Source organism: Panthera pardus, unplaced genomic scaffold, assembly GCF_024362965.1.
Source record: "Panthera pardus isolate Hobbes unplaced genomic scaffold, ASM2436296v1 HiC_scaffold_13, whole genome shotgun sequence".
Lineage (NCBI taxonomy): Eukaryota > Metazoa > Chordata > Mammalia > Carnivora > Felidae > Panthera > Panthera pardus.
The window spans coordinates 170759311-170775721 of NW_026526688.1; the positions used below are offsets into that span (position 1 = coordinate 170759311).

A 16411-nucleotide genomic window follows, 5' to 3' on the forward strand; every position below is an offset into this window, starting at 1 on the left:
AAAGGACAAAAAGCAGCCAGTATTCCCTACTTATTGTTAAATTCCTTTGAGTATTTACGGGCTGTAGGATTTTGTAGCAGGCAAAATGTGTTCCTGGCTTCTAGTTTAAAGGGCATATGACCATTCGTATGGTCATACTGGCATTTTGCCGTTCACCTCTGCCAGGATCACCAGATGGTCTGTTGATGGCAGCTTCTGTCAATCTCGAACGCTGTTTCCACTTGGGCGTATCACAGTATCCCCTTCAAACCTCAGTTTTCACGTCAGAGGCAGAATCACTGGAATTTGACTAGAGTGACTATAATAATTTATTATCCAAACTGGGACCCTTTTGAGAATAAAAGGAGCCACTCAGTGATTTTGCTAGAACAGCAAACATAAACCAGAACTGTCGTGGGGACGGTTGGAACATGTGGTCACCCTAACTTCAAATCTGTCCTTTCATTTCTTTCCCCCTTTGATAACTCCAGTTAAGATTTATTGTAGCACTCTATTCATTTGCTCTTTCCATTCAACAAATGTTCAGCGTGTTCTTTCCATTTTAATAAATGAGGAAAAAATTGGGATCGTGTAAATCACTTGGCAAGATCACAGTACCAGTAAATCAGAGCTGAGATTTTAATCCAGGCTGTCCCTGCTCTGGGCCATATATACTCACAGTTGTGCTGATGTTGCTGGCTGTTCTGTTGCCCTCTCTGACACTGTTCCTACAGCAAAATCTCAGACAGATAGACAGTGGTTAAGAGTGGGAGCCCAGAAGTCCGACTGCCTGGGTTTGAACCCTGAGTTCACCACTTATTAGCCTGATGCTTCCTTCTCTTTCCTCACCTAGAAAATGGGTACAGTTAACGTAGTATTGATTTCAAAGGGTTGATGTGAGGAGTAAATGAATTAATAATACCTTTGGCATTTGGACAATGTCTGGTTTGTTGTGTCAAATGATACAATTGTGCTGTGTTTATTTTCTGCGTTAAAGTAGGTTGGGATGATATAAATGTTCTCCAAATCAAGAGAGTTTCCAATTCTTTTTTGACACAGGAGGAGAGCACTAGAGATGTGTGACCGTGTGATTTATAAGAAAAAAATATATTTGGATGTTGAGATATATTTCTCCTGTGTTTGGTGCTTACCTTTGGTCCCCGCTCACAGCTCCCCAAACCCTTGGAGTTCCCTGAAGTGCTGAGAGTGATTGGGATGCTAATCACTTTTGTTATGCTAATTATTTGGCTGTTGGAAAGCACCCAAGGCTGGGGCTGGTGGCCATCGGAGCCAACCTGGTGTGTAGAGGGTTGAACTTTCAGTCCCACCCCTGGACCCTGGGGAGAGGGAAGGGGCTGGAGATTGAGTTCCATCACCAGTGCACCTGTGACTGCTGAATTAACCAATCTTGCCTAAGTTGTAAAGTCTCCATACAAACCCAAAAGAATGGTGAACACATGGAGACCGGGGAGAACAGGGTACCTGGGCGGGCGTGGAAGGTCGTAAGTAAAATGTTTCTGAGTTCTGTGAGCTGCTCTAATAAATGAACTGAATCCAAGGAGTGAGTTGTTGGAACCTGCAGTCTATAACCTGGGCTTGTGACTGGCATCTGAAGTGGCGGGGGGGGGGGGGGGGGGGGGGGGGTGAGGATGCAGTGGGGCGGGGCGGGGGGGGGGGAGGAGAGACACTCTTGTGGGACTGTCTGCAGGTGGCGTCAGAATGGAGTTGAATCGTAGGACACCCAGCTGCTGTCTGAGAACTGCTTGTTGGCTTATGGGGAAACCGCCACACGCTTATTTGGTGAAGGTGGAAACGCAGAGTTTTTCATCACAAGGTGGGATGTGACAAGATCAGAAAGCAGGCTGGGTGGGTTGTTGAGGAGGGAGTGTGGGGCAAGCTGAGGGCAAAGTACAGGCTAATAGCACCCTCCCCCGCCCCCAGGTGAGCTATGTGTGGCATTCCTCAGGCCCTCCTGCTGCCCTAGGACAAAGGACAGGACAGAAAACAAATGGTTAAACTGATAGTCTCCATCAGTTTACAAATATCTTAGTAAATTACGGGAAAAGGCAATCTTATCAATAGCCTAATCTCCTGAAACCCCTGTAGACTCAGTTTCCTGGAGCCCCAACATCACCCTTCCCTCCATAGTGATGGGGGGATCAAAGGCAGAAGGAAATGGCAGGTAAACTTCAGTTTCCTTATAACCTGCAGCGCGTTGACAGATACTTGAGGCAGTCAGTATAACATTTCTCCGGGAACTCCCTCCTGTCTTAACGTTAATGCTTTGCTAGAGGGGAAAACAACCTTAGCTTGACAATAGCTAGGCCTCCAGTAAACCGTGGACCGCACGTGACAGTTCCTTCAGGAACTCTCTCAACTTTATCTCCCCCTTCCCCAGTCCATAAACCGGTCACCCCCCCCACACACACACTTACAGTGCGGCTCTTCCTGCCCACGGGTCCTGTCCCTGCGCTTTAATAAAATCACTGTCTTTACATCAAAAGACGTCTCAGGAATTCTTTCTTGGCCGTCAGCTCCCAACCCCACCACCACCCCAAAACCCATCATTGTGGCACTGTGTTTTTACCGATGTGGGGCCACGCTGGAACCAACAAGGAGGAGGTTAGTGAGTTACACTTAACGTGCAAGAAGCAGAAAGAGACACTGAGGGGCACAGCCCCCCACCCTGACCCCCACCCCCCCGGAGGTTGTGAGCTCGGGAAGGTGTGTGCCATGGTGTGGGTGTGTGGCGGGTGTGAGCTCGGGAAGGTGTGTGCCATGGTGTGGGTGTGTGGCGGGTGTGACTTACCCGCCAGGAGAAACACACTTTGGTCTCCGGGCTGAGGAAGCAGAGCTGCAGACGGCCCGGGCCCGCCACTGACAGAGGCCGCCCTCGTGCCCGTGGGCATCCGCCTCCCCTGTGAGTGGTTTCACTGCACTGGATGAAGTGTGAGGGTGTCTCCCAGAAACTTCCCTCCGGACACAGGGTGCTGAGTAACTTTTGCAGCTATCACAGGGACACCTTGTCTTGTTGGTGTGTTTGTAGAAGGCATCCTATCCACCGTCAGCTCAGGGCTGCTGTTCTGTTCCCTGTGCTTATGCAGATACCTCACTGTGTCCCCACTAGGCTGAAGGACCTGTGTGCCGTTTGCTTAAATAGATGGGTACTTTGGTGGGGTTTTTGGCCCTCTGAGAGAACGTGGTTAGCAACTCGGGGAAGGAGGTGTCCTGTCAGGGCGTGGGGGCAAGACAGGGGAGGTGGAACTGGACTGAATGTGGTCACTTTGGGACAGTTCATAGCATTTCTTCATTTCGTCAGCAGTAAGTCGTCGTGTTCCCTGGCCTTGGTTCTTGAGTCTGGCCAAGGAGGAATTCAGAACCACACGTAAGCAAGCAAGCAAGCATTCAAGAGTGATCAAAGCCAAAGTACACTCAGCTGGGACAGCAGGCAGGTCCGGAGATGGCAACTGCACGGGGCGGTTGGTTATCTGGTTTTCATACTAGTTTTCATACTAGTTATGGGTCAGAGCTGGGCCCTCCCAAGAGCCCGCCTCCAACCCTCCAAGGGACTCCTCCTACCAGCGGGGAGGGGGAGTTCTTCCGCCCTCGGTGGTCCTTGTTGGAACTGCCCTGGCAGCCAAGCCCTGTGAGTTGGAGGGAGGTTCAAAACCTCAGTGTAAATGTACTCTAAGGAAGCTAGAGGTTACTTTAGGGCAGCGGTCGTGGAAGGAACGGAGGCACATTCCCTGTTCCCTGGGGACCCTGGCTGTTTGCATTCTGGAGGTGGTGGGCATTTTCTGTCTTTTTCAACAGTTGGGCTGTCCTGTTCACTGCTCATACCTAGTTAACTGCCTCTTCTTCAGTCTGATTATGAAGTACACTCTGGGAACTTTACAAGATGCTCTTTGAGAGCCAGCCTGTTGGCTCCCGCAGAGACGGGGCCCCTCCTTTGCCCCGCCTGGGATGGGAAGGCTCTTCTTCAAGTGCTGTGCCGCTTGGGAGCCCCCGGTTTCAGCCACCTAGCATCCCTGGCGATTGACAGCAAGCAGATCTGTAGCCAAATTACCCCTCACATGTCCTGTGAATTTCTTTTCTATACATCTTTGAATTTTCTCATTTACTGCAATGTGCATATAATACTTTTTATATTTTGAAACAGTTGAAGAAACGAATTTCTAAAAGGAAGACAAGGAGTGTGATCTCAAATAAAATATCTCTAAAGGATAAAACCATTAAAAGAATTTGTGCTGTAAAGTATCTTATGAACTTGTCCATTGTGTGGGCTTTCAGGATTTGGTGCTAATTACAGATGCTATAGGACCCGAGACCTATTATCACAAAAGCACATTTTCCCCCTATTTTCCTTCATTTCTGGGTACTAGAAAACACATTTTGCTTTATCATTATTAGAAACAAGTACCTAATATGTATTTAATTCTTTCTCTCTCCCATTATCTTGTTCTAGGCGTTTAACAAGTAGTAAATTTCATGGGTGTTGCATTTCTTACTATTTAAAAAAAAATGCCGGGGCACCCGGGCGGCTCAGTCGGTTAAGCGTCCAACTGCAGCTCAGGTCATGATCTTGTAGTTTGTGAGTTCAAGCCCCACGTTGGGCTCTGTGCTGACAGCTCGGAGCCTGGAGCCTGCTTTGGATTCTGGGTCTCCTTCTATCTCTGCTCCTCCCCTACTTGTGCTCTGTCTCTATCAAAAATAAATAAATGTAAAAAAAAAAAAATTTAATGCCTTATCATAGGTAAAGGAGCTTAAAAATCTTTAATCTTTAATTAGCCCTGTAATTCTACTTCTAGTAATCTACACTCTGAGACAAAAATCTGAACACACACAGAAAAGTAGGCAAGAAGTTGTTTATCACTACATGTTTTTAACAGTAAAAACAGTCACAGTGTAATTTTCCAACAATGGAGGATTTGTTTGCTGAATTTGATGACCAGACATGATATAGTAACTGAAGATGCATTAGGGCTACCTTGCAGGGGATTTTGGCACACTGGAGGAGAGGGGCCATGATCAGTGTGTACTTTCATGCCCTCTGCTTTGTCTTCCAGTGTTTTGCTGTGCGTTCCCTGGGATGGGTGGAAATGGCAGAGGAGGACCTCGCCCCTGGTAAAAGCAGCGTTGCCGTTAACAACTGCATCAGGCAGCTTTCTTACTGCAAAAATGACATCCGGGATACGGTCGGCATCTGGGGAGAGGTGAGTAAAACGTGGGAATAATTAATGGCAGGCTTGCTTATGCTCTGCTGTGCTTTGTGAGACGCCAGAGCTCCGCGGGATGTGATACTGAGGATGTTTATCAGGTGCGTTTTCCCAGAAAGGCAGGTGGTGTGAGCATGGTGTACCCTTTGATTTATCTGTTAGCCCAGCCAAGATCCCAGCGAGGACTGGGCCCTGGCAGAGAACAGTTCTCTGTGTCTACATGACAGGGTCTGACCTGGTATCTCTGAGCCCCAGAGATGTATGAATGGGTGCTAGGGCCCCGAAACCCCGAAACTTGCATGCAATATCGGATGCACCCTTATGTAAGAAGGAGAGAAAGAGCCTCTGAAACTATGTTCTCAAAGGGTAATGTGACCCCTACACATACACGCAGCAATGTTTGATGTCCCTGTACTCTAAAAGTTGACAAATTATCCTTTTATAACACGTTCTGCTTTATTTATAATCTGAAAATCAGTATTATACCTGAGCTTTTAGAATGGATGCCTATATATTCTTTTCTCACTTTAAATAAGGTAATTCTGTTTTTGAAATGTTAGTTGACATCATTTCAGAAAGGAACGTAATAGGTAAAAATACCAAATTCTTATAAAAATCATATCAAACGGGAAAATCCATATGCCTACCATGCTTGGAGATCTGGGGAGCAGGTATGTTAGGAGCACCTGGAAACAGTGCTCGCTGCATGAATCCATGACCCTTAAATCATGCCCAGGGTCACCAGAGCCCTGACACCTTTGATGGGCTGTTTGGAGCCCCCATCACGTTACCCTAGGAGCTGTGTCATAATGAGAACGGGGCTCCCAAGGCTTCCCGTGGAGGAGTCTCTGTACCTTAGACTGGGGCTGGGCTGCATTGCCGTCCAGACTTTCAGATCTCGAGCATGGGGAAAAGAGGGAAAAATTTTCTCCTGTCCAAGAAAAGGACATTTGTTTGGTATTTGGCTTTCCCATACTTTCACTGCATTACTTCCCACCTCCCACCCAAATACCCAGACATGTCTTTCCCACCAAATTATCTACCTGCCATCTCCTTCAGTTAAAAATGCTATTCCACCAAAAGAACAAATCTCAGCTAGGATTTAGAAGAAAGTAATTTATACTAATGTGTGAGTGACTGATGAATACCACCATACTTAGCATTAGATACTTAGAAGAGCTTAGTAAAATTCTAAAGCAATCTCCACTTGGCAAGATTCCTACAGGAGAGAGAGAGAGAGAGAGAACTTTGGATGGGGATATAGGGTGAGGCACTATATTGTGAGGGAACAGCCAGGCCAGAAATCTGCTACTTAACCCTGCTATGCCATTCCTGTTTTTCTCAGTTCTTTCCTCTTCTGAATAATAAACTCTTCAGGCAGTGTTTCTAGTTCATACTATATGAAGTATAGCTCAACGCTTAGGGTTATGAGCTCTGCCTTTTTGCCATGCCTCACACATACAGCACAACTCCTTACATGTTTGAGTGACTGAAAATATAGTCATGAGTGCTGGATGAGTGTCTCATCTTTAGATGACGGCTGCATACACATCGCTGTTGGGGTAACAAAAACCAATTAGTAAGACTTTATACTGGGCAGCCCAGAGCTGCCGTGTGTTAATGAGAAAATCGATAGGATGTGCATGGGAAGCTACGAGTGTGCTGAATGACCCAGCAGAAGCCACGCTGTATTTTCATTCAGGGACATTCCGTACTCAGCCAGCCATTCTCAGTTTAGACGACCAGCTGGAAGTTGGCATCGGTTCTGACCAACAGTGTAAAGGTGGCCAGTAGAACTAACCAAGAAAGACAGCCTCTGGGACCTTTGGGAGGACCGGTTGGGGTTTCTAAGCTGAGTTAGCTCAAAGGAAATGCATCACCCTGCTCAGTGAGGGGGACCATGGCTCACATCCCATAAAGCATTAAAACAGAGGCTTTCAGAATGTGTTAGTATCTGCAAGGTGTTTGCCATGCAGCAGCTGGACAGAAGTGGGGTGGGGGTTACCAGGTGGGAGTTGTACTGGGGGCCACTCACTAGCAGGTCTGGCTGAAGACCTCTTAGGCTACAGTCAGTGCCTCATTCCTGGGGGAAGGACGGAGAGGAAGGAGAAGGCACCAGACATGCCCAGACAGCTCTCGGTAATCCCAGTGTGCATCACCTGGTTGGCACCACCTGGGACCTGCCCCCTCTCCGTTCCCAGCTCTCCGAGGCACAGCCATCTTGCATCTCCTGAAAACCACCAGAGGGCTGCCCTCAGCTAAGGGTGGGGGAAAGGACACCGTCTTTTAGTGTGCAGCAAATGTTTAATAATTTCTCAAATGATGCCTGAGGAATTGCAGGGGGAATAAAATTGAATAGTCCAGTGTTCTTGGCCCCAAAGAGCCAACATATGTGAGGAGACAGGAGGCCAAACCCTAAAGAGCCATGCAAGCAGTGAGAAACGTCGGCCTCTCCTTGTGGTATTACAGCAGCACCTTGTCGCTAAAGGCCTCACAGTTTCTGGGTGAGACCTGGAGCATGTTGCCTAACCTTGAAGCCTCGATTTCCCCGTCTGTGAATTGGAGATAATAGCAAACCAAGCTCTCAGGGCAAGTCGGAAAGATCATGAACCAACGTGCCCGAAGCACATGGCATAGTATCTGCAATGCGATAAAGTCCTATAAACACTAGCTGTTGTGGTACCAAGAGATGCCACAGATGCACCTGCTGTTTGTCAACCAAATCACATAGATGCAAAGTACTGTAAATACCAAGGGATGGGATGGTAATGGTTGCGGGAAGGCCATCGGGGACATGCCTGCTAGGGTCTGACCAGAGAGGAAGGGATGGACAGAGACAGGTGATGAGAATGACAGGCGTGGAGTTAGCGAAAGACCGGATTCTCCAGGGAACCCCTCCATTAGCCTTTTTTTCCCCGAGTCAAGATTCAGAATTGTAAATAATGAAAAACAAGAGCTGGGTAGAAGGCAGGCTAAGGATACATTTGAGAGGACTTGGAAAGGGAGAGAGAAGCTGGGTGTGGGGGGAGTATGAAAGATTCATGCATATTTTTTTTAAGTTTCTTTATTTTTGAGAGAGAGAGAGAGAGAGAGAGTGAGTGCATGAGTGGAGGAGGGACAGAGAGAAAGGAAGATGGAGAATCCAAAGCAGGCTCCGTCCTGCCAGCACAGAGCCTGACATGGGGCTTGATCTCACGAACTGTGAGATCATGACCTGAGCTGAAATCAAGAGCCAGACACTTCACCAACTGAGTCACCCTGGTGCCCCAGACTTATGCTTAGTCAGGAGAGGATGTTGCTCTTAGGAAAACAAATAACAGACTTGAAGGGTGGTTTCTTTTGCCCTTGAAATGATGTCCCTAGATGGCTGCAGGCATCATGACCCATAGCTTCCCGAGAAAAAGAGCGTGTTTTCTTTTGGGACCCCAGGGGAAAGACATGTACCTGATCCTGGAGAACGACACACTCAGCCTGGTGGACCCCATGGACCGCACCGTGCTCCACTCCCAGCCCATCGCCAGCATCCGCGTGTGGGGCGTGGGCCGCGACAACGGCCGGTGAGTACCCCGCGCTGGTGCCGTCACTTGTCCCCTCCCCCCCCCCCCACTCCAGTCTTTCCTTCACACCAAAGTGTGGCCTCGCTGTTGTTGTCCCTCACTGAACATGAAAGGTGTCAATAGACTGTCCTTAGAAACGTAAAAGAGTAAAAGCACATCTCTGTCCCTGCCTCATAGACCCTCCAAACCACTTCCCTTCCTGGTTTCTGCCCCTCACACCTTTTGTCAACTCTGGATCCTGTCTTCGAGTTCTGCATCTTTCTCCTCCTGCACGTCCTCCTCATCTGAGTTGCTGACTCACCCAGGCTCTCTGGACCCCTGCCCTTTTTTTCCCCCTCTTCTCTGCAGTCTGGGTTAATCTTAGCCATTTCAGAAGCCCTCCTGTTGGTGTTTCCTTCTTAGAGGGCTTGCGTGAAGGGAGAGGTTGTACCACGAGCTTTAGATCATTAAATCATGCCGATCAGGAACTTCTGGGGTTTGGGGCTGCCCGAACTTTTTTAACATTTGATATGTCTGGTCACCTCAAAATTCCATTCGATGTTTTTCTGAAATTCTGCTGAACATTTGTTATTTACAGCAAGTACTTCGTAGATGTGTTGTGAATCGTCTATTCTCTAGGATGGCTGGAAATAAGGAAATCCAAATACATTTCCTAAATAATAAAGTGGCACTTACCACAGACCTCATACTTGGATACCGTTGTTAAGTAATTGGGCTACATGAAATGCATTCAGCTCTTAAATTATAGCTAGCCTTCGGCAACTCTCAAAGTATCCGAGGATCTCCTAGCATTTAGGGATCAGGCATACGATGATTAGTTGTTTCTTTGTTGAAAATGGACAAAAGCAAGTGAAAAGCCCAGATGACAGAAAGATGCTCTTCTGGGCTTATGGCTCCATTCCTGGGCATTCTGGTTCCATTCCTGGGCATTCTGGTTTATTGGGTCGTGTGGTCCTCTCTTGGGGGCTCTGCCTTGGTTTATCCTGGGTAGATTTGGTAGTCTTTTGATTCAGTTTCAGGTTCCAAGCAGAAAGAAAAATGGTTATGTACTCATCAGTGTAAGAACAAGCATTTTTGCTATAACCAGACATAAGAATAAACGGTCTGCAAAAGAGAAAGCGGGAGTGTCTTGTGCCTGCTGACTGGATAAAGCTTCCTAAGACCACAGTTGTGTCTTTGAGCTTTTGGATTTTTTTTTAATGTTTATTTATTCTTGAGGAAGAGAGAGACAGAGTGTGAGTTGGGGAGGAGCTGAGGGCAAGGGAGACACAGAATCGGAAGCAGGCTCCAGGCTCTGAGCTGTCAGCACAAAGCCCGAGGCGGGGCTCGAACCTACCAGCCACGAGATCATGACCTGAGCTGAAGTTGGACACTTAACTGACTGACCCACCCAGGCGCCCCGGGTTGTGTCTTTGAGCTTTTGTAACGGAGTGATGAACGGTGACAGCTGGGCCAGGTGCACTGAGGGGAATGAGTGGATAATTTGTGTGTATACACCTGTCTGTCATTCACTTAACCATGCCAGAGCTATAGCACCACAGGGATGAGTTGATATGAATTGATTAATTTTACAAGGAAAATACCTGATGAGGTTTGCTCATCATTGAAAACATTAGCCTTAATGGAAGGGTGTAGGATGCTCGATTCTTGCCTGGTTCCTGTCCCCCAAGGTTGTTTTAAAGGCAGGAGCCTCGGTAAAGATCATTATATGCATGTACAACTAGATGGGATTGTTAACCTTTCTTAAGATTAGACCATAAGCAGATTTTCATTGATGACGTTTTCAGCCTACCCAGTTTTTGAAGTTGAGGCCAAACGCCACATGTTCAGGGAGAAAAAAAATACTCAAAAATCCAGTTGACAAAATTATTCAAGCTCTGAATCCCAGTTTCTCTCATCTGTGAAATGGAGATCATAATAGGGGCCACAAGGCATTTGTATATATTGTGTATATATACAGTTGTGTACGTATTGTTACCTGGCACAGTGATGGAGACGTGGTAAATGGTTAATGAAGGTTAGCTCTTAATTTGTGAAGGGAACAGAAACCAGCAGATACATCTAATTACACAGCTTCCTTTCAAAGACAGGGTGAATATGGGAGGAGTCAGACCTCAGGTTTCAAGGACAGCTTATCATTGGATACAGGGGGATGAGGGGCTATTCCAGACACAATGAATTCAGTTATCCTCCAACTTCCAAGACAAGAAGAGCCCCGCCCACCCGCAGCCCCCCAATGATAGTAGTATGAATTCGGTTACATTGCCTTGGTTATGTTTTTTGAAATGTGGGCTCGGTTAACCATGTTTTTGAAACTGCTTCTTATTCTCACTCAGTGTTAACAGATAAGTGTCATTTAGAAATTCCCTCAAGTTCCACACTGGCTGTCAGGACTTCAAGCTTCTGCACTGGGTTGGGGGCCCTTGAGTCGGATTGCTTTTGGAAGCAGTAAATAAAAAAGTATGTTTGCCAGTGAAAGGTTCTATTTCTCCCCATTGGTCCCTTGAGCTTTCATTCCCTAGAAGAAAGGGCCTTTGTATTCCTGCTTTTTTTTTTTTTTTAACTTTCTTTTGCTTTTAATTCTTTCTTTTTTTTTTTTTTTTTTTTACAGCAATTTACACGAGCAAATTCAATTTGTAATGCTGCAAAGGAAAGGGGTTTTCATTTTGCATGAATAAAACATAAAAGTGTTTCATTTTGCTTGCAAAAATGAGCCCGTTTTGCATTCCTTTGTAACTTTCCTTACTGAGAAAATGGAATCTCTTAGGGGATTTCTTCTCTCTCTCTCCCCTGCCCCCCGTGTCTCTGAATTCTAAAAAGATATGTTTAATGAAATGTGAGGAAGAGATGATATGGTGAATGCAGCCCTTTACATGCCCAGCTCAGCACTCTAGGTGCCCAGCAAAGACTTGTTGATTTGATTTATAACTCAAGAGTCACAGTCCTTGGAACTTGGGCTCTGTGTTCTCTGGTGAGTAATAAGATAACCATGGTAATGCCAGTGACAGTCCCTAACATTTATGGACAACTTACCACAAACCTGACCCTCTGCTCTCTGCTTTGCAAGCCCAGGCTCCTGCGATTCCATTCTCTTTCTTCCCCTCTAACCCTGTAATAATCTGCTTGTCAGTTAGTGGGATCAGGTACACACAGAAAATCAAACCAGGGCAGTGTATTCGTTTGCAAGGGCTCCTAGGGGATTTCTTGAGGTTCAAATGAAAAAGAAAAGTATGCATTCCAGAGGCTCGAAGGGCACAAAATCTTTCTTGATATTCAGAGTGCTTCACTGAGCCATGGAATTTCAGAATTTTTTTAAAGTTATTTTGGGTTTAGCACTATCTCAAGGCTTTTGATTTCCTCTGGAGAAGTTTCTTAGGGAGTAAGTTTACTTTGGGTGGGGAGGTGATCTGTCCATGACACCCCCCCCACTGATCCCCAAGGTTGATGTGGAGAACCCTCTTACCATGGATGATGGAAGAAGCTGCAGTCACACCGGATGGTGGCTCTCTGTGGGGTGTGGGTCATCGCTGGACTGGGCTGAACTTTTTGCCTTATTCTCGAGGGCTGTGCCTGCCTTTATTGTGGTGTTTTGTAGAGCACTTCTGCATTGCTGCCCAACAAAGAGAGAGCTACCTCCTCTCTCTTGGCTAGTCTATACTTTGGCTTCTTCTTTTTGTTTTTAAGTTTCTTTATTTTGAGTAAGACAGAGACAGCATGAGTAGGGGAGGGGCAGAGAGAAAGGGAGAGAGAGAGAATCCCAAGCAGGTTCCATGCTCTCTGACACGGGGCTTGAATTCATGAAACCTCGAGATCATGACCTGAGCCAAAACCAAGAGCCGGGTGCCTAACTGACTGAGCCATCCAGGAGCCCCTGTACTTTGGTTCCTTTTGATCCCAGCAAGATAAAGATCAAGGCTCTCAGACCTCCAGAATGGCGAAAGGAGTTTCATAAGCCTTGTATTTCCAATGCAAGGCAGTACTGGGGAGTATCCGAATTCACCTGCTCTGCTGCCTCCTGCTGTGGGAAGGAGGGCATCTTCACAGGTACAAATGGCCCTGGGCCTTAGAGCTGGCACTTTGCCCCCAGGGACTGAGGCAGACCACCGGAGAGCCACCTCTCTTGCCTCTGTGAGCCTGCCAGCTGTCATTCAAGGATGGGTGGGAGGATTTCAGGAGCCTGTTTTTCAGGCGCCCCTGCTGATTGCTGGCCACAGCTCTCTTCTTACTCATTCAGACCCTGGGAAACAGCTTTCTCCCTCTTCCGTCATACAGGTATCCAAAGCAAGCAAACATAGTTTCTGAACATGGGGGCCTTTAACACCATATCCGTGGTGGCAGATATGGATCCGTCTTCTGGGAAGGATCCGACACACAGGCCCCTGTGTGTGTTGCCAGTATGTAGTGGTATCTGCCGATCCTGTCTGTTTCCCATGAGAAGGGAAACTGTGTAGATGGGATAGTCAGAGGGTTTCGGAGTGACGTCCGTAGCCAAGTCTATGGGGAACTAATGAGGTAAGATGTTCATATGCTGTCCCAGAGAGGGAAAAACAAGATTTTAGAGTCTGTTAGGAAACTGGGTTAAACAAAGCGCAAAGACCCCCTTTACTCTGGACCCTCCTGGAGGTTTTCCTGTGCTGATGTTCACTGGGACCCTTTTCTTCACGGAAATGCAGTCACATGGAACACACTTTGGAAAATGCTCCTCTGGTCAGTCAACTCATTCATTTAAATTAGTGCCAACACTAGATTGCTGCCTTTGTTTTTAAGAAAAATTGGAATTAGTTTTAACAAGTAACTATTCATAAATGGAGATTCTGTCGGGCCTGCTAGAATGAAGATAAAATCCCTTCATAATTAATAGCAATGACCACAGCCATTGGGCACAAATGTTTTTATAAAGTACTTTCTCGGATGGGGCGCCTGGGTGGCTCAGTCGGTTAGGTGTCCAGCTTCAGCTCAGGTCATGATATCACAGTTTGTGAGTTCAAGCCCCACATCGGGCTCTGTGCTGAGAGCTTAGAGCCTGGAGCCTGCTTCAGATTCTCTGTCTTCCTCTCTCTCTGTCCTCCCCCACTCACACTCTGTCTTTCTCTCTCTCAAAAATAAATAAACATTGAAAAAAAATTTTTAAGTATTTTCTCAGGTTAAATGTTGATCCTGTGATATTATTTATGCCTAAAGTTTGTATTATGAAACCTCTCTTTCTAGAAGATGCTTTATACATCTCTTTCCTAGTTTTGAAGAATAATTTATTTTTTTTCTGTTTTCATTTACATCCAAATTAGCATATAGTGCAACAATGATTTCAGGAGTAGATTCCTTAATGCCACTTACCCATTTAGCCCATCCCCCTTCCCACAACCCCTCCAGTAACCCTCTGTTTGTTTTCCATATTTAAGAGTCTCTTCTGTTTTGTCCCCCTCCCTGTTTTTATATTATTTTTGCTTCCCTTCCCTTATGTTCATCTGTTTTGTATCTTAAAGTCCTCATATGAGTGAAGTCATATGATATTTGTCTTTCTCTGACTGACTTATTTTGTTTAGCATAATACCCTCCAGTTCCATCCACGTAGTTGCAAATGGCAAGATTTCATTCTTTTGATTGCCGAGTAATACTCCATTGTATATATATACCACATCTTCTTTATCCATTCATCCATCGATGGATATGTGGGCTCTTTCCATACTTGGCTATCATTGATAGTGCTGCTATAAACATGGGGGTGCATGTGTCCCTTCGAAACAGCACACCTGTATCCCTTGGATAAATACCTAGTAGTGCAGTTGCTGGGTCATAGGTTAGTTCTATTTTTAAGTTTTTGAGGAACCTCCATACTGTTTTCCAGAGTGGCTGCACCAGCTTGCATTCCCACCAACAATGCAAAAGAGATCCTCTTTCTCCACATCCTCGCCAACACCTGTTGTTGTTAATGTGAGCCATTCCGACAGGTGTAAGGTGGTATCTCATTGTGGTTTTGATTTGTATTTCCCTGATGATGAGTGAGGCTGAGCATTTTTTCATGTGTCGGTTGGCCATCTGGATGTCCTTTTTGGAGAAGTGTCTATTCATGTCTTTTGCCCATTTCTTTATTGGATTATTTGTTTTTTGGGTGTTGAGTTTGGTGAGTTCTTTGTAGATTTTTTATACTAATCCTTTATCTGGTATGTCATTTGAAAATATCTTCTCCCATTCTGTCAGTTCCCTTTTAGTTTTGCTGATTGTTTCCTTTGTTGTGCAGAAGCTTTTTATTTTGATGAGATCCCAATAGTTCATTTTTGCTTTTGTTTCCCTTGCCTCTGGAGCTGTGTTAAGAAGTTGCAGTTGATGAGTAATTTCTAATAATAGATAATTCATAAATTTCCGAATGAATTTAACCTTGACATAATTGTTTTATCTGGTCAAGATCTCAGGAAACTTTTATCTAAAGAATATAGTGAGTCTCAAGTATACCAAATATATATATTTTTTCATATTCTCATCTCTTAGGATGGTCCCATCTGGTTTTAGCCAGCAAGACCCTGCCTGCTTTAAGTTGTTTTAAAAGGTTCTCGTTACACATAGTTCTTGTTTTCCTGCCACTGTTGTCTTGTTTTAATTTCTTTTAAAAACACTGCTTAATTTGGGGGTGGGGACAGGAAAGGTCCTGAGAAATACTGGGATTAATTAATTAAAATACATAAAACTTTGACTCAGAGCCTTTTAAATTGAAAAAGTAGTTTAGTAACAATATCCCCCAACTTCTTTTAGAGATTAGGAGGCTCAGGACAGAGGGTGTGACTTACCTTAGATGATCCTTCAGGTTCCAACAGCACAGAGACCAGACTCCTGAGATTTTCATCTGTCTGAATAGGAGGCTCCTCTGTTCATCCTGACAAGAGATGACAGATGGTCTAAAATAAGCGGGGATCGGGAGGGAGACCCTTGAAGTCTATGGCCTGGTCCCTGTCCTTAAAGATCTGGCTTCTTAATTGAAGAGATAAGACCACAGTTGCAGAATGAAAGCGGAAGTTGACAAAGTAGGGCCTTGAGACCTCTTTTTGTATGGCTTTGAGCTAGGAATGATTTTTTACATCTTTAGAGGGTTGCTTAAAAAAAGAAAAAGAGGAATTGAGACCCCGCCATAAGGGACCTCGGATGCCCTCCTCCCCTTTAGAGAAAGAGCATTAGAGTAGTAATGCTTGCAGGGCAGAATTAAGATCTTTGTGGGTGCTGTAGGAGGTCGTTGTAAGAAAGGCAAAGTCCTTTTTGACTGCCTCTCCTCTCCTACCCATACCTCCGTTCTACCGGCATTCCTCAGGGTACCTGCAAGCATTGCCCAGCTCTGCTGCTGTCCTAGAGCTAACCCTTTTTGTATTCACTAGGGTATGTTTGGGCTGCTGTATCAAGTGTTCTAAGGTCCATTGTCTGAAACACTAGGGACACGTTATCTGTAGCAGTCTGCAACATGCAGTACCGTCTCAGTGCGGCTCTGTGCCATGCGGGCTCCTGCTCCTTCTAGGTGGCGGCCGTGCCATCCCTCCAGTCTGACCAGGACAAGGGACTGACTGTCTTCTAAGTTGCAAGACGACCTGGAACTTGCACACCTCACGTATATTCACATTCTGTTCACATCCTGTTGGCCACACACAGCTGCAAGGGACTCTGGGAAATGGAGCTGGG

General features: G+C 45.9%; 1 protein-coding gene across 9 annotated transcripts in view; it reads left to right on the plus strand.

The window, feature by feature from the left end:
• The window catches only part of APBB2 (amyloid beta precursor protein binding family B member 2), a 388585-nt gene that overhangs the window by 307373 nt on the left and 64801 nt on the right, over nucleotides 1-16411 (plus strand). For all 9 annotated transcript variants that reach the window (XM_019413533.2, XM_019413479.2, XM_019413526.2 and 6 more), the window contains 2 exons: nucleotides 5046-5192; nucleotides 8625-8752. In XM_019413533.2, the coding sequence (XP_019269078.1) occupies nucleotides 5046-5192; nucleotides 8625-8752 (275 nt within the window). The remainder of the gene's footprint in view (nucleotides 1-5045; nucleotides 5193-8624; nucleotides 8753-16411) is intronic.